General features: G+C 39.1%; 2 protein-coding genes across 2 annotated transcripts in view; one reads left to right on the forward strand and one right to left on the reverse strand.

Annotated features, from left to right (window-relative positions):
• The window catches only part of LOC8029543, a 53867-nt gene that overhangs the window by 18968 nt on the left and 11999 nt on the right, over positions 1–22900 (forward strand). The window lies entirely within an intron of this gene.
• Positions 6402–21556, reverse strand: LOC115328713. The gene is made up of 8 exons (XM_040216137.1): positions 21517–21556; positions 18520–18565; positions 17661–17719; positions 17502–17537; positions 16902–16943; positions 10359–10376; positions 8521–8550; positions 6402–6469 (listed from the first exon to the last, which is right to left on the reverse strand). Exons 1-8 carry the CDS (start codon positions 21554–21556, stop codon positions 6402–6404), a joined length of 339 nt encoding a protein of 112 aa, XP_040072071.1.

Raw genomic sequence — 22900 nt, forward strand, 5'->3', positions numbered from 1 at the left:
CTAAAGGCAGAAGCTACGAACCGCCAGATCCAATCACGAGCCACTTAGACATTGCGTGGTATTTCGCTTCGCTGTACGTATCGGTGCCCGCGTCTCGGATCACTGATGGGAATGGGCGGACAGTGGTTCGGATCGAGCCATGAGTGGCTCAACATTTTTACATTGCAAAGAAAGCCACGACGTGCTGGCTCGTTGCAGTGTCGAAGCTATAAAAATGACGCAGCGTTTTTGGATTCGGAGTATTATTCGTCCAAACCTAATCAATGCTAAGCGTGTCATATTTTAGCGTAAAACGTGATTGGACCTGGCAACCCGTGGCTTTGGCCTTTAGTCCATCGTAGGATGAGACGAACTCTAACGTTTCTACCCCGCAGCACAAGGTAAACAACGAAAGAGGTAGTGTTGACCCGCAGAGGAATTGCAAAGTGTATTGAACGTCGTCGACTGCCACAGCAGCATCATTTACGAAATCCCGTTATAGTGCGGCAAAGTGTATGTGGGACGGTCAGAGAGGTGTGTGAACGTGAGGCTCAGGGAACATGCGCTATCGCTTAAATCTTCACCAGGAGCCATCTAGCTGTGCAGGTGCGGGACTGTGGATGTACCCCAATGTTTTCTGACACGAAAGTACTCAAGCAGTTTCATGACCAAAGGTCTAGAGAAGTATATGAGGCACAAGTGATTATGCCAAAGGGGCAAGCCTGCATAAGTTCGGCATCGATAGCCCTGTCGCTGAAAGAGTTCGATTTTTTTAATTGGTGTCCCTGATTTACCTTTCTTTTTCTTTCGTGTGAATAATGTCTTAGAGTTACCGTATTCTTTTTTTACATGTAAATTTTTAATGTCTCCTGTATTTAGTCTAATAGCTATACTCACGAGAATAACTGAACATTAATATGTATCAGTTTTAAAATGAGCAACAATCGTGTAGCTAGATAGATATCCCTTTAACTGATATTTAAAGATACCCGTAACACATTTCTTCTCATTCACAACCATTCCATTAAACGTTAGTTGTAAGTTATCGTTAGAAAGCTCTTGTCCTGTCTACGTCTTTTTCTTGTTCTTGTCTTTTGCGCTGTAGTGTGTATTATGTACTCCTGCCATTTTCATAGAGTTTGCCAAGACCTCACCAGCGTTTACTACTGAAACTTTCCCAACTTAGTATTGAAGACAATCTATTTAATTCGATAGCCTGAATCTGTCCGTATTAGCAATGTTCATTTCTTAACCTCTGCCAGTTCAATCAAGAGTCCAAAAGGGAAGGTTCTAGGTCCCTTACTTTTTCTAATACACACAAACAATCTGGCATGCTCTGGTACGTACCCCATGCGCCTTTTTGCTGATGATTGTGTGATTTACCGCCCTGTTATTAATTCCGAAGATGTGTCTAAGTTGCAATCTGATCTTGACATTGTTTCCACTTAGTGCGAAACATGGCAGATTAATATTAACTCTTCCAAGAACAAAGTCATCTCATTTAATCTCAAAGTCTGCCTTCATTATGCAAAATATTTATTAAACTGGTTCTACGTAGAAAATATCATCTTACAAATACCTTGGAATGACTATAGCAGAAGGCTTAACGTGGAATTTGCATATTGAGACCGTGCTAAAGAAGGCAGCGAGAACTTTTTTGTGTTGTTCGAGGAAACTAATATAAAGCATCCCCTCTTACTAAACTCACAGCACAAAAAACAGTTGTTCCTTGTTAGTTACAATACTGACGCATAAATTAAAATGTTAAAATAGCTGACTGTGCAAGTTGGTTGTTCATGTCATTTAACGTTTTATTTTTTATTTATTATGTATTGGAATTTATTCAACGTTGGTTAATAAAGCTATTTAAAGTTTAGAGTAAAGTTACTTAAATCTCTCTCATATCCTTAAGAAAGCAGCGAATGCAGCTCACGTAGCTGTGGTCAGTTCAGCCCCAGAAAAGCTCTAGAGCATGTGCAAAAACGTAAACTCGCCTTCAAGTAATGCAGTAAGTTGCTCCAAGAAACGCGGAACGATCTATGAACGATCTTTGCTTTTTGTGTAGCGGGTGACATTTATATTTTCCCACTTTTCTGAGTGGGAGAGTACATAGACTGGACGGTGTCTAAATGACTTTCTTTGAGGGCATGGCAACAACATCGCCAACGCTAACTTGGGAAATTTAGGAATACACTGTGGGAACTGCGGGTGTTCGGCGCTTTTAAACAAGTTTAATGTAAGGCAAGAGTCCCAAACAACTCAGCAGGGAAATTATATAAGCATCAAGCACTGAAGGACGAAGGATCCAGGTTCGTCTGCAACCCATCTATTACTCTTTCAAAAAGGGGACTCGAATATTGGACCAAAGGGTGTCTCAGGAAGCAACATTAAAAATTCTTCGCTAATATTTTGTTTTTGCTTTCATTTTTTATGTTATTTACTTTTCATTTTTCATGGTACATTTCTATAAACTTATTTCGATTTGTAAGATAATTTTCTACAAAATAAAAAAACCTGTTTTTTGCGTGCTCTAGTTTTTCTTTTTAAAAACAAAATACGCAAATCGAAAGTCAGTTTCCCTCAACTCTCACGCCGTCTTCCAATTGACGTCTTTGAGGGACCACCTGGTTTCCCATTGGATCCTCTCTTCAGAGACCCCTGCCGCTCCCTCCACTACAGTCGACTTTTCGCGGACTTGCATCGCCGAAAGTCGCGGCGAGCGATCAACACAAATGACGGTTCACCTCGGCGTTGACGACGAGTGTAGTAGTGGGGAGGAGGGGGGGGGGGGGGGTTCGACAGAGTTCAGAGGTTTCGTACTACATCTTTGTTTTCTATAGCAATATTAGCGCAGAGAATATGGAGCTTTTTTTTTTATAGAAAATGTAAGCAGTTCGCCAGACATATAGATGTTTTGCAGACAATTGCGTGTTCTCACCAGGTTATCGTGAGGTTTCTTCAAACATTTTGTATGTTTTCCCTAAACAATCCGGAAATTTCACAAGTTAACGGGGCAGTGAAACGACTTTTCGTCTGGCCGAAATTTTTTCCACTTTAAGAGTGAAGAACAGAAGATATTATTATAAAACAATCAAATGCAAAGGTGCAAGCGAGCTGGACAAGAATTACGAAAATAATCCCTGGAGGTTTGGAGATTTGTGTTTGTCCTTTGTCCTTCTTGTTTCCCTTCTCCAGCGATTATTTTCGTAAACAAATATTACTTTGCTTGCACCCGCTGGTTCGTATGTCAAAAGTAAAAACACAAACTAAAGTTTGCGAAACCTCTCGACACACTCACCGCCTCCCGAGCCGTGTGCGCAGTGGCATGACCACGGGAAACCTGGAGTTCCATGTTGATTCTTTTTTTTTTTTTTAAATATTGTTGTTGAATTTTCAAGTTCCGGTTCGTATAAGCAAATCTCTTTACTTGGTCGGCACCGCTGATAGTCACAGTGGTCAGTAGAAGTCAAGAGAAATCATAAAAACGCACGTGCAACCCCCCTTCTCAACCATCAAACAAACCCATCATAGCTCACGAAAATCGAAAACGCGAAAGACAAGGACAAGCGGAAGACTACAAAGCACAACCGTCTTCCATTTGTCCCTGTCTTTCGCGCTATTTATTATCGTAATGATTATAACCAAGTAGTCCAACAAATTATTTTGCTAAACCCATTTTAGCTTTGACTTACCACGGAAAATGGGATGGTTTGTTAACTTCGAGTAAATGGCGCCAAGAACACTCAATCAAACTTCGGCGATAATAAGAAGATTCTAACTCGATCCTCATAAACCAATCAACACAAATAACAATGTAATCAAGTTGCAGCTAATGTAGCAATTGTATTAAACTAATAAAACTCACCATAAGTATTCGTACTACGCTAATTAATAAAAAAATGCAAAACACTGACATTTCAACACAAAAACGGCGTGTTTATTGACAGACCAAATATGAAATTTTTAGAGTGACTTCCATGTACGTCCTAATGTTGGCGATGACTTAATCACGTGGTTGGCCTGCAAAGAAAAAATAGTGGTAGGCTGCAAAGCAGAAAATACGACGAAACGATAATTGATATTGACTAAAGACGCATGTTTTCAACTTTGTGGGCACTTAAAGGGATGCTGAACCAAACATTTTAGTGTCTATAATAAGCGGCACACTACCTTTTGATGAGTCAGCAGCCGCCGGTGTGCACGAGCACACGCAACGAAATTGACGTCATCATATCCCCAATTTAAGCTTATTAAGCGTGAATGGGGAATATGATGACGTCAATTTCGTTCCGTGTGCTCGCGCACACCGGCGGCTGATGACTCATAAAATGATAGTGTGCCGCTTATTATAGACACTAAAATGTTCGGTTCACCATTCCTTTAAAGAGCGACATAATTTACTGCCAGCCATTATTTATTTCGTTCTGACACAAATGCCAATTTCAAAAAAAAAAAAATACTGCTTTATACGAGCCTTTAAACATGTTTTTTTTTGCATTTGAAATCTATTTGCTCTTTTTGTTTCTTCATAATAATAATATTAAACGTATTGAAAGATACTTTCATAAACCATAGAAGAAAAGGGGTAGCAGCAGCAGCATTTTTTGAAGAATATTTTTTTTGTTAAAAATATAGATGCACACAACATGTCGAAACAGCACTCATTAGAGTGCTGTTTCGACATTCACTCAATTCTCTACAAACGTTCGTTGAACTAAAAACTATTTTTGCATTATGTACTCACCTACGCTACGAAAGGAGGCTGCGAAAGTGTTGGAGCTTTTCTTCTGTTAAAAATAAGATTTTGTCAAAGACAGTATAACACTCATAAACGTGTTAGTATATGATATTTTTTAAGTCGCAATTTATTATGGCTTTGTAATGAACGCAATAGGGTTTGTCCTTGGTCTGTCAATTTATTTATATAAAAAGATGGAACAAATCTCAACTTCTCCTAAAGCCTACATTCGATATAAACAAAAGACACGGAATATACATGACACAGATGTAGAAATTGTACATGCCTTCCACGTGACATCAGTTCACTCCTCTTTCTGGTGGCCAGAGCGCCTTGTTAACGCAGCGGAAGCTACCTTGTCGCGGGCTGTTTTCTCCAATGTGTTTGATCATGTGACGTCAATGAAAGCTATTTATAACGAAGGAAACTTCTCTTTAATTTCACCAGTAATTGCTTATTTAAACTTTACCGGAATCCTTAGTAGATTAGTAGCAAATAGAAGGTTTAAAGAGTATGACGTCGCGTTCACAGTGACCCTATAGAATCTTCATGCATGAAACTAGATAGCGTCTGTTGTGCCCGTGCTTCAGTCAGACATATAAATCACGTTTTTCGGCGAGGAACCACATTTTACTTGTTGAACAGACGTTTAACGTAAATAACTTAGCCACGGTGTTATTAAGCTTTTTCCGTCATGCCGCGCCTGTGAAAAAAATATAAATTATGATGGGACAGCTTTGTGGGCTTTAATGCAAGAGTAAGGAGGTATTTTCTCAAATCCTGCATCAACTAAATAACTGTCGCCTACACACCATGAAATAATGAAAGTAGCGCAACCCCAAGTACGAGTAGTAGAGCATTTTCTCAGAAAGGTTTACTTCTTGAGCATAGTTCATCAGTGTAAATTTTAAAGAAAAGTGACGTTTCTGCGTTATTTCAGGACGGCATATATTGGGAGCCTGGCTTCGATATATAATGCTTGTGTTGGAACGTTTAAGTCGTTCGTAATACGCCACATTCCTGGCACGAGGAGATCGAAGACGACAAAATGAAAAGGAGAAGATTGAGAGCTTGTGCGTCAAATCAACATGGGAAAGACACGTCAGATCGCATCGCTTGCAGCTTGTAGATAGTGTAAATAAAAGTTTGCTTGAACGTTACCATTGACGACTACCAGAAGTCCCTACAGCTTGCCTCTACTTTAGTTTCCTACTTTGATGTGAATTTCACGGGTGCCGTTCGTTACATCGGATTGTAGAAAAAGGTGCCGAATCTTAAGAAAAAAAAGTCTAGCTTATTTGAGAAACGTTCTTATACAATCGAAATTAAGATTATATTCCAGGCTAAATAATTTTCTGGTAATAAAAAAGACGCGCTCAAATGCGTGAGCACAAACTTTTCGAAGACTTAAAGAATTCGTTTCAAGTTTGATAGCCCAAGTTCGTTGCGTTTTGGTGTAAATTAGGCGACTCGATCCCGTGAGCGAATTAGATTTGTACTGATAATTATTAGCTAAGAAAAATATCCCGCCGTATTCACAGATATAGCAGCATCGCTATTACGTCAATAAACCGGACTCCCAGACATTTTAGCATCAGCGGGGATTCACAGCTTTGTGTATTCTCTGAAGCTCGCATTTTAATAGAAACTAGGAAATGACAGACGGCGAATTTGTTTACGGTTTTCACGTACCGGCAGATCTCAGGAGCTTCCTCAGATCCGCGTACTGCTCTTCAGTTGACACCAGGTTATCTGCAAGCAGACGACAATTATAAAGCGCTCGTGAATCCTCTTGTAAAAGTATTTTACCACTGTCTGAAAATACCTGAGCAGCACTGCCCTGGTGATCTAACATTACCTAAGTATTTGAAAATCTTGTAAAAGTCTGACAGTGTCTATGTCGCAGACAATATATTGTAAGAGTATTGCTCTACGGTCACCGATAGTTTAAAGGGGCTGTGCAACGACATTGGGTAGGAACAATTCTTACTTTACACTAGCTTCCTGGCACTGGTGGGACCCAAGAATACTTGAACGCAACACCACTGACCAAGAAGCGTCTTCGTCGCGGCGGAATTCAAAGGATGAAAGCGAGCTTTTCTTTCAGTCTCTCCTTCCAAAGACGCCTTTTGCTCCTTCGCGAAATTTGAGGACGGAGCTGTGGGGACAATGGCAACAGTACTATCCCCGGGAATGCGCCATCGAGCTTTTGCGTTGACGATATTCAAATGCTGCTCACACAGTGGACGCAAAGACTGCGTTTGCATTTGATCTGGGCTCGTGACAATCAATGCCTCGACATGCATTCGGGTAGTGGCCCGTGTCCAATCGCTGCAACGACGACAATAGCCGAGCCATAACAATGACTGGAACTCAGCACGTTTCCTGTGCTTTGGCAACCACTGCGCGTGGCTATGATCAACATTGGCGGCATATAAAGGGCTCCAGATCACGTGGCCGCTTGTTCTGGCTGCAAGTTGAGGGGGTGAACGGTGCTCGTTTTTCTTTAATTTTTTTTCTGAAACTTTTATAGCGTGGAGTAAAAAAAAAACGAACGCGTGTTTCATAGGCACTTCAGGGACCCGTTTTAAGTGGGGACACTACCCCCAAACAAAAACAAAAATTTCTGAACAAAAACGTTTATTTTGAAAAATGTCATATTTATATCCGCCAACATCTAGAGAGTATTCCCAGAACGTTTCATTAGTTTACACTGCATAGTCAATTTTTTGTAAATTATTTTTTATCCGCCGATGGTGAAGAAAATGTAGAGGTTGGAGCACTTTGAATGCATTTTTCTCCATTCCACTTTTTGGCATAAATTTCACTTTAGAAAATTTTGTTATTACGTAATTTGGATTTACTTTTATGAGTTTTTCTGAGGTGAAATTTTAAGGGGAAGATGACTATAAGCTTGTATTTCTTATTTTTGTCATTTTTCATGCTCAAGAGCTAAAATTTTGGACAAAGGGTGGAAATTTAAAAAAAAACAGTATGTGTGTATATGTGACTTTTTTGTCATTAAAGATGGTACAATAAAGAAATATAGCTCCAAAGTTATCTGCTCTGAACTGTTCCAAAGCAATATAACACAAGAAATTGAAAAATTCACAAGGAATTTCAGAACGATAGCTTTCCTACGCAGATACGCCCACTTTCATCTTTGAACTTTTGAAATTTTTTTTTTTTGTACTTCACCCAGGTTAACAAAATTTGGCAGAAATGTTCTCAACATCAACAAAAACAAGCCCTGTAAACGGATTTTAAATCGGACAAGTGGTTTAAGGATTCACTTTTTTGGGTAGTGTCACCCCTTAAGCGGCATTTGCGCAAAGTAAGAAAATTGTTGCATCGCCCTTTTAAGTGCGAGGCAAATGGCCTATGATCATCATGCGTCTCGATTGGTTCTTCGCCAGCGCTTTTATCACCTGACGCCGCACTGTGATTGGACTGAGGGAGATAATGATATGCAAGGGACTCTGTTTGGCCCTGCGTTTCTAAAGCTCTCAGAGCCTTTAAGGTTCTTTTAATCGGGAATGCTACACATTGAGCAGCACCCTTATCGCGGACTCACGAGACCATTCTAGATTAAGTTTAATGGGTTAAGAAACCATGAAGAGAGCGTTAAATTATTTTCAATTTTTCTAATAGTTGCTTAGCAATATACGTCGAGTTTTAATAAAAGGATTTCGCAAGCAAAAAGCAACAGCTGCCGTAGTACACTTACTTTTTTGCGTGAAATTATGTACCGTCACTTATTTAGTTTCCGAAGCGTTGTTTAGTGAAAGCTAAAATTATCTCACCTTTCAGTACTTTTCTAGCTTCCTTTTCACCTGGTGGGATAGCAAAATAAAATACATGTATTGAAAGGCAGCGTCGGACGAAGAATAACGCATGGCGACCCTGTTTTCGCACGCATGGACGGCTCAATGTGAACCGTGTATCATTGATTCTAGATTCCAGACCATGGGTGACAAAGGCAATGGATTATATTTGGTTTAGCTATTTAAGCGGAATCGCTCTGTCCATTAACAGCTTAATTTTGTTACGCAGTTATGTTCTCAGCTTCAGTTTATAATTAAAACTTATAGTTAAAGGGTTCAAATACATCCGAATGTCGAATTACGGATTATGGTATTTGCGTGTGTTCTAGCATCTATCAAATGTATCGGTTAAAACATCATAAAACAAAAACAATGAAAGCAATCTCTACAAAAGAATATTGTATCAAAGCCTTTTTGGATAACATGGGCACATTTTGATATTAATTAAATTTCAGTAATTAAACTACCTTAACAAACATTTTAGTATTTAGCAACTGCAATTGACTACAGCTCCCAAGCGAAATTGCAGTTGTCATTTAATTAGGCTTCAGCCTCAGTGACTGCTAAATATCAATTACAACCATGTTGAATATACCTGAGACTGGGGTAGAAAAAAAACATAAAAGTCGAAGAAACAGAAAGGGACAAGACGACGTCTCAAAACTCAGCTATCAGGTTTATTTAGTCCTCCTTATATAGCCACAACCAGCCCACCACCAACACAAAGGGGCAACTCTAACCGGTTCAAACGCCAAACCCTCCAGACAGTCCCTTTGTGTTGGTAGTGACTGTCTGGAGGGTTTGGCGTATGAACTGGTTAGAGTTGCCCCTTTGTGTTGGTGGTGGGCTGATTGTGGCTATATAAGGAGGAGGACTAAATAAACCTGATAGCTGAGTTTTGAGACGTCGTCCTGTCCCTTTCTGTTTCTTCGACTCTTATGTTCTTTTCTACCCCAGTCTCAAGTATATGCAGCATGGTTAACATCCACCAGCTCGCCTGCACCCTTACTATTTTATCAATTACAAATGCAACCACTTTCCTAATGATTTTGTCACGCTAGAACCTCGTTGCATAAAATCATTTTCGGTCAAACATTGAGACCCTACACGATTGCCTTATGGGCCAACCCGTGTTGCTTTAAGAGGGGAGAGATCGCACCAAGGTTCCGGCTGTGGAAACAGCTTTGCAACTCTTGAAGCCACAAGTGAATATCTTATTGCCAATCATGCCAGAACTTTCTAGAATACTGAAGAGTTTGAGACTCCCTTATATTCTTTCAGTGCTTAGAACACTTAGTATATCACTTTATATTGAGCTGCCGATGTCGAGAATACGTACCCTGATAATATTGGAAATGTTGAAAAATAATAATAATACAGTTAAATTATTTTAAACTCAAACTTAGCTACATTATATCATTAGTAAAGTAAGTAAAACAAAGACGCAAAATATATAGACTAGCACGCAATAAAGATACGCCACAAAACGAACAAACATATTTTAGCACAAAGAAAATTCTAGCACGACAACATCACTCATGAGGTTGGGAGCTCTCAAACAAAACATAACCGAGGAGGAATTACATCACGCTTTAAAGTAGTGCATAATTGCAATGAAACATTTTATGCTTGTAATTCCAATTGTAAAAAACACCTCTGCAGCAAAGATAGTAATAGAAGAAGTCTAATAACGTACTGCTCCAAGCTTATTAACTCAAGTATGATTACACAACCTATTGAATAATGGGGCCTCTCGTGAAAATTTTATCACGGTTTTGCCAGTGAACATTAATTTTAATTCGTATTTCTCAACTTACCCCTATGTTTGACGAAACCTGTCGGAAAAGGAAGGATCAATATCATTCACTCACAAAAGACGCGTTGTATATAAACAAAGACAAAAGAAGTTACAGCAGAGTACACTTCATATGCGTTTTATGAGATCAATATTGTCACGTTTTGTCATGATGTACTAAATGCACCGCAGAACGGAAAGTATACTCTTCAGAAATTGCTGTGTCGACATTTTTTTAAATACTCTATTGCGTTTTACAAAAATGTGTATAGCTGGTAGGCAAAACGCAGTTGAAAACGTTCGATCGTGTTTCACACATCAAACTTCTTAACAGAACTGACACACGTTATGGGTAAGGGTAATATAGTATCTTAGATTGAGAACTACTGAAGAAATGGGTTTCATTTGGTATGTTATAAAGGACGTGCCTCACGACCTGTTATTGGATTATCTGGTGTCCGCGATGTTCTGTTTTTGCACCACTTTTAAGCTTTGTTCTATGTAGACGACATTGTTGATGGCATCGATGCAAATGTAAAAATTTTTCCGAAGATTGTATAGTGTATCCAAAGATAACGAGCTAAGCTGACTAAATTGTTCTAAACGAATATCTAATAAAGGTAGCCGATTAGTGTGATAACTGGAATATATGGCTCGAAATTCAGGCAAAACCGTTTTTATATGCTTAGCAAGGAAAACAAAATAGTTGGTTTCTGTACAGTGTTTACAGTGTAAACCTGCGTAGGGTAACTGAATATACGTCTCTTGGTAGTATTTTATCATCTGACCTGAGCTGGAACGCACAAGTTAAATATGTAGCATACGAAGCCCTTGCAAAATTAATATTTCTGAGGAGAACGTTAAGGTATTCCACTCGTGAAATAAAATTTTTAGCATACACCAATCTTGCGCGTCCAGTGCTAAAATACGAAAATATATCCTGATTTCGACATACACCGAAGAATGTAAGTATTATAAAAATGGTCCGGAGAAAGACAGTTTGATTTGTTTACCACAAATACAGCGGTTTGCATTCCCCAGCATAACTAGTAAAACATGCTGTTTCATTGGACATTACACTGATCGCTCACAACTAGGTCGACTAAAATGTATGTTTTCTTTTTTGAACTGCGCATTTAAAATTTATAAAAACACGTATGTTAGGTTATCAGAAACAAGAGACACTATACATAAGCATAGCAATACACTTGTTGAGTATTCTTCTAACACTAGGTTGATTTAATCTCAAAATCAAGCAAACCAAATGATCGGTCTTCAGAAAATTTCCGGAAAGAAATATTTTGGGAAAATCTGTTAATAGAACAGAACTGAAAATTAGAACAATGGAAAATGTTTTCTTGAATTTTTGGATTAGAAAGGGCATAAGGTAGGTCTACCGAAATTTGCTGTTTTCACGAGTGACACATTTTGAAGCCTTCCAATTCGTTCAGATTGTTGTTGCTGCTGTTCTTTTACAACCATTATAACTTATTTTACAGCTTTGAGACTTCGGACTCAAGAGATAAAATTCTCTAGCAGTGTGTTTCTTATTTTATTTTGTGGAGTAAAAATTCTTGAATTTTGCACCTTTGATAATATTGGGCCGAGTTTGAATCGAGCTAGCTTTCGATACTCATTTATTTAGGGCACAATAAACATACAAAATGAAAGCTTGTAGCTAAGCCTATTGCAAAAGCAGATTGTTGTTAATTTAAGTATATTTTATACAGAAGAAACAACACTGTAAACTTGAAAAGAAAAGCTAAATATAAAAACTTCTAATGTTATTTTAAAAAAACAAACATTCTTTTCTATTCTTTAAATTAAACGTTTTCTTTGTGTTCCCAAATAAGCAATAATTTTGTTTTAGATATATGATTTCATCAAATTAAGCGGTGCGTTTGAAAATAATACATGTCTGCCTCTCCATTTTAAGATAAAAATTTATATGGGCCGTTAACACTTTTACGTAATTATTATATATATGCTTCAAACGTGACCATCGTGTTTTTGATATATAAGTTCGTGTACAAATGTTATCTAAATAAACTTAACTAAACTTCTTTATTTAAAAAGCAGAAAAATTAAGTTTTACAAACCTTTGTGTCAGGCGAAGGGGGAAATACATTATTTTAAGATCCCCAGTGGACCGAGTGCGAAATTTTGCTTTTGTCATACGGCCGCATTTTCACGTATACTGGCGAGGCTCGATCAGAACTTCTTTAATTTATTTTTATGTGAGGCAGTAACAAAAAGTACAAATAAACGGGGGAAATGCATAACATTACATAGCATCTTTAGTATTATAAGCTCACAGTGACACTTATGGTGATAAATGGAAAGTGATTTTAGGTGAGGTTAACATTACTCTTCTGGGGGCTCGCAATTTTTCTATACCCAACCCTGAAAGACCCATCTCTATTTTGAGCCTTCATCCAGAGGTGGCAAGAGTAACTGTTTTTTCACAAGACTAAAATAATTCGATTCCTTTTTCTTGGTGTCACGGTATTTGGGGAGTCATGCTTCTTTATGTTTGAGGGGTACAATTCGAGGTACTTTCAGGGCCACTGCACCAGCAATATTATCAGCACTTCCAACGGCTTCCAGCACTTTCGCCGTGCCCCGTTGCTGAAAAAAAAAAATCAATGTTGGCCACATTTTGTCCCCTCGCCATTTCGTATTTTTGAAACATACTTTTGAAATGACTAATTGCCCCGTCAAAGATGTGGACAAGTTTTGTAAATATCGGAATCTTCCAACCACTCTTCAACTGCGCGCAGAGGGAACAGTGCCTGTGCTGTATCGTGCACAATGTCGTCACTGACAACTCCGAGACCGTACATTTTGCGCTTCGCTGTATAGCGACGACGCAGGGGAAGATAGAAACCCTTTCGTTCTTGCAATGAAAGCATTGTATTCTCGCGAAAGGACGACGCCTCCAGTTTTCCACAAAATCAAAATGCAACACAATGGTACGAGCCGAGCCTTGAGATACGACTTTTCGGAGCTTATAGCAACACGCTGAGCCTGTCGAGTGAATTAATGGGGAAGTGCTTTGTTACGCACTTTCGGAGCTTATTGCAAAATGCGTTACTTCCCATTTCTTTGTTTAGTAGTTCGCCAGATTCCCGCAAAAGCTACTTCAATTTCTTCGTTTTCCTTGATTGACAACGATGTCATGGATAAACCGTCTCCTTTTGGAAAAACCTTGCTGGTCAGCAAAACGCACTCCTCAGTTGTGTTGGCACATCAGCAAAGTTTCTTAATGTCTTCGAGACTGAATTCTTGACCGCCCACTTTTGATATTGCTGCCAGGCAAATAGTTGGGGCTTCCTCTCTTGTTTTTAGTGAACATTGTCTAACAAACTGAGATGCAATACCAGATATGTGAACCTGCCAGCGAAGCAAAACGAGAGGGAAATGCTGCCGCTCTCACAGGCACCAGCTTGAAAGCTTTAGCTTTGGTGCGCCTCCTGGTAATCACAGGTTGTCTATAGCTTCTTCCTTTCTGTCATATGCATGGTTCATGATATGTTAGTTGTTTCTAATGTTCATAGTGGCTTTTTTTCTGTAGTAAATAAACAACCCCGGCAGCTATCGAAGAAGGGGATGCGACACTCACGTGTAGTTAAAAAGGGTGGTGGCATGTCTACGTCCCACTTGGCTCGTGGTTTGCCCTTTCGTTTCCATTATCCGTCGAAGAAAAGGCTAGTGCAGCTTATGAGAACTTTGAAGGTACATTAACAGGATACCTTGCTGGGCTGATTGGTTGAACGACATATTAAAAAACAGCACAAAAAAGACGGAACACAAAGTAGAAAACGCCCACAGGATATACGCTGAAGGTACTTATAAGATATTTCAACAAGAAAAGGGAAACATAAAAAAGGATAAATTAGGGAAGACGCGCACATTGCAGAAAAACGAAAGGAAGCGCTGAAGCGGCGCGATGCTATCAGAACTGATAGTTTCATACCATATCATACTTCGGTGTTTAGAACATACGTTTGGTTTCGCAAACATAGACGGCGCCGATAGGAAAAACAGAGATTGGAAAGTTTTAACAAACCTAGCGGAGCTATCGTGTAAAGGAAGTTTTTTTGAAGAAAGAAAAGATTCACGCACGCTCATTGACGTGCTTGGTGGGCCGTCGCTTTCAAATGTTTTTCTCCACGGGTGCTCTATTTTCTCACGGAAAACATTTGAAACGTCCAATATATGTCTGTTAATCTCATATGGCAACGCTTAAACATTATTTATGAATGGTGTCGATTTCCGTAGTTTACTAAGTAAGCAAACTGAACGTGCGGAAGAACCCCCTACCACATTCTGCAATAAATATTATAAACATTTAAGATTTACCGAACTGTATGTGGACTAGGAACAAATGAAAACTATGATCATTTCACAAAAATAACTTATATTTAAGTAAAAAAATGACAGATAAATGCGTCGTGCGATAATGGTGCTAGTGTGTCTTACTTTTTAAACGCACTGCTGGATATGCCGAAACCATGTATGTCAATAAAATTTTATTGCACATTTAAGAACACATTAAAAAAAGCTTTTTTATATGAAAAGCTAGAAAAATAAAAAAATGTGTGTTTGAATGAGGTTGGATTTTTTATTTTTAGGTTTCGTTCTCAAGTTTACAGCGTTGTGTCTTGTATATAAACTGTACTTAAATTAACAGTGTTCTAATGTTTATATGGACTTAGATAAAAGCTTGCATTTTATGTTTCTTATGCCTTAAATAATTGTACATCCAAAGGTATCTCGATTTAAACTTGACCCATGATTGTCAAAGGTGCAAGCTTAAAAAAAACTTTGATTTCATAAAATAAAATAAAAAAACACTTATAGAGAACTTTAACCCTTTTATGCGAGGTCCGAGAACAATAAGAAATAATATATAATTGTTTTAGAGAACGACACATACATGTTGCAAAGCTCTAAAATGTCACTCGTGAAAACTGCAAAAATCGCAAGACCAACCTACTGCCATTTCGAAGTCAAGAACTCAAGAGTGAAAATGTTGGCGCAGTTCTAATTTGCAGTATTGTTCTGGTCACTCATTTAGCACCAACATATATATTTATTTATTTTTAATTTTTTTGAGGACCCATTATTTTTGCACCATTTGAGCTGAAATTACACCGAAAACTTTATGCATTCTTTTTTTTCATCCACCAGAAACTGAAACCGCCTAGATATGCCCTTTTTTAGTTATACAAGGGTTTAATTTTGTTTTCAATTGTATTTCTTCTTTTCTGTCTCTATTATTATTTTCCTCATTTTGTAAATTCTTTATTTGTCCCAAACCCTGCAAAAATCTCAAGGTGATCGGCAGTAGGTTAAAACACAAAATAAATAAAAAAACTATAATATGATTAAAAATTAAAACAGCGCAAGGACATGAACAAGAACAAGAAGGTAGACGAACAAGGCGCTGACTTACAACTAAAGTTTATCTGTGCTAACATCAAGTATAAATACTGTAACTTCATATAATATGACTTTTGTTTTTTTCAAAAAAAGACACGACGATTTTGTAAAACTCTGAGAAAAGAAAGAAAAGTGGACAACTCAAAGACGTCTCAAATTCCTCTGACCTCCGGTTTAATAAGTAAGACTCTTCACCAGCAAGCCTGCACCATTACATTTAGTCTAGGAGACATGATGACATCGCTGAGGACAATTATATCGGAAATGGCAAAAAGGCAAGCTGAGCTACCCTCGTTTCTTTTATGTGTTGTATTCTGCGCTAGCCTGTTTTGAAAAACGTGGACGTAAAACATTGTTTTATAATGAATGGGAAGCTTAAAAACAAAACCTTTCGAATCACGGACCTTAATACTTAGTCTCATAACCTTATGTATGGTGCATAAACGACGACTGAATAAACCTTCTTCCAAATTACTCATTATATTAAATATTTAGAAATAAGAACTCCAACTGAAATCAGCGAAAACTAGAACGCGCAATAAACTGCTCGCTTTTGATCCGTTAGTTGCAACATGCTACACACCGATCGCCACAAGCTAACAGGAATTCCGAGAATAGCGGGATCTCAGTCTTGGAATAATCGCCTAATTTCCTACAGACAATTTTTCTAATATCGGCATCTTTAAGAGAGTTTTTGGTTCAACTCACAATTTTTTACTCGAATGCGAAATATCTGGTTGCCGATTCAATATGTCGGGACGCAAAGTAGTCCAGATTAATTCATCCGGTGTCACTTAAGATGCGTTTGTAATATTTTAAGCTGGATGATTTGGAATTTTTAATTATGTTAACTGATAATTACGTGGTGATATGTTTCTAATCCCACGAAGAGTTGCTAAGCATAGGCGAAGCAGAACATAACTAAGTAAGTTCGTAAGACGAAGATTCCACTCTTGAGGTAGGCGAGGTAAAAATCGAAAGGTGACTTTATTTGTACACCTTTTTGAAAATTTCTTAGGCGTAGTGAAATTTTATTTGTATATGGTTAATTTTAAGCTTGGGTTTATGAGTGATCGTGTCCATGCAATTGCGTATAATGCTATAGAGCACTTATACTTGCCTATATACTTGCGTATTGCTTCAAACTCCGTCAGCTTGAGTGCTGTTGTGATTACAAAAATGAAATTATGTATTTTCAACAGCATAAAAATATTTAAAACTATTACTACTACTATTTATGTAAGACAGATGTAGTTATTTGGCATATATTAGAAATAATTTTCTTTTAGAATATTGTGCAGCAACAACGTTTTAAACAAATATCTAAAATAAGTATCCCGAAATGCAATAAAGATGGCCCCTGCAATTTCTTTTAAACTCTACTGCATTTTGTTACTGCATAAACAAAAGAATACATAAAAAATAGTTTCAAAGCAACAAAGTCTATTATAATTGCAAAAAGTTGTCACGTGGGGCAGACTATTTTAAATTTCAACTTTTATATTTGAATTTTCGCAGTCTTCTAATTATCACGTGTAATTAAAGCCGTTTTAGAACACGGGGCACAGCTACCTAAAGTCCCTAACTCGGCAACTGGGACCAGAAAATTCAATCACGCAGTAAAAGACACAGAATATTTGTAATAAATTGTAGCACTAAAATTTGCGTAACTGTTCGCTCACAATTTTCCTACAATCGTTCTTGTAAAACATTTTCTCACCGATATTTTCCCCGACTTTTTCTTGTAGGTCAGAGCCTGTACCATTCAATAAAAGAAAAGGCAGAATAAGTATCACTGCAGAAAGTACGAAGGTGTTCAGCCTCGATGAATAGCAATGTGCCAATTAAGTTTTAATAGTTTCTCTATATATCGATTTACCTGCAACTTGTGCTAGTTTGTTGAGTTGCCTCAGCTGCAGGTCAGACTTGTCGGTAAAAACTGTAAATGAAGGAATATATAAATAACATATTCTAGTCATCAAATTATTGTGCAGTTATTTATGAAGGCGGGGGGGGGGGGTAACCTCGGGGGAACATTTTTCAGTCTTTGTGCCTGATTGCCTATAGGTACGTTAGTCTTGTCATAAAATAATATATTACTTTGTTTTGTTCCCTAAGTACTATAATCAACATCCAAAGTTACGTGATTGATTCTATTACATTCATCCATTTAAGTTAGTTATAGTATAAAGTAAACCATTAAGCTTAATTTATAGTTTTGTTTATAAACGTGTCTCACGATCTTTAAAATATTCCCGATATGTACTCTACAGACATGTCAAATAAAAAAAATTAACCTAACCAAACGTGAAAAGAAAAATTCGGGTAATATTACTGAGAAATTAATTGCTAAATACTTGGCCTATTCGCAGGATTTAGACCATCTGACAAATAGTGACGGAGGTAACAGGTGTTTGGTCAAGGCTTTCAGTATTAGTTCTTGAAGGGTTCACAGCCACATATATAAAACATTAAGGCAATCTTGTTCAATAAAATATTCTAGATTGCGCAATAATCCGTCTCTACACGACACTACGTCGTACTCCGCACCCACGCATGGGCCTAAAACTTTCTACAAAAGCTAATACTGCTTTGTATGATACTTCGACAAGTACAAGTCTCCAGTATTCTGACCAGTGAAAAGCCCATGGTCAACTATCACACACTGCTCTTTTATGAGGCTTTTAACAAAGACATAAAAAGGCCCACGAAACAATGTCTGATGTAATGTAAAAATATCGTCCAACGCGTTGTGCTTCTCACCCAGTCCTGCTTCCGCCCAACCTGTAAAAAAGAAACATTCGAACAACTTAAGAACATTGCCGCGTACATTGCCGTTTATTCTCAGATCAATGTCAGTCCTCTGGTGTTTTCATGGCATACGTCTTTGGTATTTTGCGTAATGCCTTAGTCTACAATGCAAAACCTAAAAGCTCTGAAACGTCCATTTTGTGAAATGCATAACACCACGGCCACTCCCCTGGCCCAGAGCATTTACGCCAGTCATTTCTTATATTTACCGTGCCTTGACTACTGAAGCCGTAAAAGAACAAATCAATTCGCGATGAAAGATCTAGAATTCTAGACAGCAGAATATCGGCAGGCTGTTGTGCTTGCGCTCTGTGGTCAGATCACTTTAACTCTCGCAAAACTGTCAATCAATTGCTGTAATTTGTATTACAATAACAGTGTCGGCATTATTAAACCACGAAACTTTCGAAAGACGTATTTAATCTATTTCCTTTCCTTCTTTTCTTTTTTATAAAAGCGCGTGGACTGACGAGCCTTCCAAGCTAAAGGCGGTCACGGTACCTTTTGATTTCATTTAAAACCTACATTTCGTCTATAGGGAGATGACAAGACTCGAACAAGATGTAAACGCTAAAGTAGTTAAACAGAGAAGGTTATGTAAATGTTTGATATTACGTAGCCGTTCATCGTATACAGTACAAAATGAAAACTATATTCGTGTATCTGAGAAGGCTTGAGACGAAAGCGCGAACGAAACGAAGAAACAGAAAAGAAAGCGCGAACAAAGTGCGGGCACTGCTTACACTCAACACTGACGAAGCCTCTCATCCGGGACTTTCACTCTTTCTAACTACCCAGCGTGGGGGAAGCGCCGGTAGCCTATTCCCATTTTCTCTCTCGCTCTCAAAATGGCGCTACCCATTACAACCGAGCCGTTCGAAGTACCTGTGGGGTGACGAGCGCGTGGCTGGCCCAAGGGGCACGTAGCGTCTGAAGCATTGTCAGCCTAGGGGTGAACGGGGTGGAGAAATCTAGGGTGCCTTCATGAAGGCTCTCAAGGGAAAGCAACTTTTGTCCGAATTTTGACCGACGCGCTAATCTTCTAGGGGAAGAATGGCTGTGTCCGAGTACACAAACGAGGGTCCGAGCAAGAGGAGAGTTCCTCCTTTCTGTCTTCTTGGACTGTTTGGTACAATGCGCGATTTGTGAGTTGAGGAGGAAAGCTAAGAAGGAAAATGTTGAATTCCAAAGAGCGGCGCTGCTCCGATGGAACTTGCTACGCCATGACTACGTAGCACGTTCTCCGACGTTGCTAGATTACCTACCAAATAGGCTCTGCATGCATCCACCAGGTGCACATTGAAACATCGTTTAATTAACTTTAAAATTAGTTTTCTTGCGCCTTTCAACGGAAGACTGGTATTTTTGAGGTTATGCTGCAACATGCAACACATTAAAGCTAAAAAATGAGCGCTGGAGTTTCGTTTCCGCACCCTTTTATGGCCTGCCTTTCAGCAAAAACTTGACAGCGACCTTCATCCCCCAAAGTCCTATAATTAAATAAATGCAGTATTTAAGGCACAACCGTTTAAACGTGTTTATAACATATTGAACCGTCGTTTCACTGAGTGGGAAAGAACCTATATTTCAAATTGGAGAATCAAAATCAAAACGAATTAAGTCATGATTTAAATCAAGATTTAAATTATAATGTAAATCACTCCAGTTTTACTATGATGATTTCACTTAGACCTTTCCCACCGAAATAATTCCCATATACACGTTTGCAAGAACGGCTCCTGTGCGCTGCCATTTTGAGCGATGCTGGCGCCCCGTACCGTTTCCGCCATGCTGGGGTGCGCTTGGGGCACGTCAGTGGGGTGCGCGATGACAAGATGGTGCCGTTTGCTGCATCGCCGATGGCTAACGTTAGCGGCACACTTACTGTCTCGGAACGCAGGAGGAGGTATCCACATAGAATCGTAGCATCACATATTGTAGGACGGGGCATTTTTAAGGGTTGGAGCTGACTCTATAACGATCGCAGCCTCTGTTCCTGCATGTTGTGGAAGCCAGAGCTGCCGCGAGCGCAGCCATCGTTGATGCAAAGGCCATGCGACTTATGGCGCATTCTGAAGAGCGCCTTGAGACTTTAGATATTTTTGAAATTTTTCGATTTGTTAACGGTTTAGGCGTTTCACTTAATTATCCGTACTCTTTCGCGGTCGACGACGACACGTATACGTTTTATAGTTATTTTTTCAATTTCCTTCTGCGCTTAGTGGCGTGTGCTTCGGCGAGAGACGCTTGGCAACATTGTACGACAACCAGCGAACGTCCTGGCTGGAGAGTAGGCCCGCCTCACCTTGGCGCGCGGTTCGAGGTTAAGCCGGGATCCCACTTGCAAAGGTGTATACTTTTGTTTACTGTTTGTTTACTGTTTGCCAAGTGGGCTAGCGCACACCAGCTCGGACCACGTGGAGCGAAAGCTCGCGCTGCCGAACCCGGAGATCATGGGTTCAATCCCCACCCCTGCCCGTTTCGATCTGGATGAGCATCGTACCGGCGTGCGGTCGTGTATCACTACTGCGTGATGCACGTTAAAGAATCCAGGCTAGCAGTCGTACTGCACTGGCTAAATTTCTCATTTAAAGCGAGTGACTCGTCGCATCTTTGAAATGTCTGACCAACTACACGCTGTCTAAACATCCTTACAACCCCAATTATTAGTATTATATTGAGATACAAACATTTTCCAAATGTGTCTCGATACAGAGATACAGATACTGGAAAGTATCTCTAAGATACTATCGCTATACTGCCCAGCCCTGACGTGAAGCGACGTCAGGTCACGTGTTTTTTTGCTAAATTTAGCGGGGAAACTAAATTAATCTTTAAGTCCCGAGGTGTAAATTTCTCACCCTAAATTTAGGGGAAAATTCACGGACGAACGAACGAACAAAATAAACGGCGAGTCTACTCACCGAGCAGGGCGGCAATACCGAAAATGACAGCGAACTTCATGGTTCAAAAGCGAGCTCCTGAAAAGGTAAAAAGCAGGTCCTAATGCCGGCGTAGATGTGATAGTGTACAAATCAATTCCATGGACGAGCTCAGCAAAGGCAATCACCTTAAGCCGATTGTAGCAGACGTTGTTGGGTGGGTTGGCGGCGAAAGTGTGAGACTTTCGGGCATTGAACGCCGATTTTATACTCTCACCAGGACAAGGGGTCTCTGACCTTGGTTTCCGAGAACGCTGTTGTTGTGGTAATGCTTTCAGAATAAATATATGAACTAAAGATTTGGTTTGGCCTAACAAGTGGCATGTGCAAGTTCCGCTCCGCACATATGTTTTTTTATTAATTTCTTATACTATCGCGTTTTTTTTTCTAACACGGTAATAGGTTTTTGTTTATTTTTACCATGTTATTTACTTATCAACATCTATTTATACCAGCTGTACAGCGTAGGGCCTTATAGCAGATTGCGTGGGGCATTCAACCGCGGAACTCAAGTTTTTCCGACTGGTGTCCAATTAAGCCTTAAATGAGCCGTAACAATTTAGAAGTATTTTTTTATCAATTTCTGGCGTGCACAGATGGTAGGTTGCTGCTTGAAGTCTAACGAGCCTTGTTGGTTTTCGTACCACCTGTTTTTTGTCAACAGCAACCCTATTGCACTGCTGTTGTTCAAATGCCATGTCGAGGGGCTGATATTTTTAGGCCACTGAATTATGCGTGGTGCGAGTCCTGCCGTTGTGCTCTGCCGCCTGCACGATTGTGTTCTCTAACTCCGTTCCTCGGTTTCCGATTTCGGGGTTCAAAGATTGTGTTTTAAAATTAAACTTATTGCTGTTGGTGTTTTTAATTAAGTCAAAAAACGAACATTTAGAGCCCCACGTTTATTTTCACTAATCGAAAGGTTGATTAGTAACCTTTAGTGAATTATTTAGCAGATTAGTGCGTTTTTTTTTATCCCTCACATACGCCGTAGCTGGTAGTTTGTTCCCAAAACGAGTTGTTTATTTATTTATTTATTTTATTTTACGTGCCCAAAAACAACCATGCAGGTCTCCTCTTTGGTGCACAAGTATATAAAAATGAACAGAACAAAAAAAGAAAAACACAATTGCCGGTTTTAAACATAAAGCAACAAACACACAATTTTCAAAGTTCGGCAACAAGCACTTTCACTTGGTTCCTGAACACGTTAACGTCAATGTATATATCAAGCTCGGCATTTTCAATATTGGTAAACAGAGAATGTATCCGTGACAGAGGAGATGGTTTAGAGACGGTGTGAGTGCTGAAAGTACTGCGGGTCCTGGTGGAACGAGGAGGGACATGAATGTTTACGTCACGTACACGC

The sequence above is a fragment of the Ixodes scapularis genome, unplaced genomic scaffold (assembly GCF_016920785.2).
Source record: "Ixodes scapularis isolate PalLabHiFi unplaced genomic scaffold, ASM1692078v2 PGA_scaffold6__148_contigs__length_123643588, whole genome shotgun sequence".
NCBI classification, from domain to species: Eukaryota; Metazoa; Arthropoda; class Arachnida; order Ixodida; family Ixodidae; genus Ixodes; species Ixodes scapularis.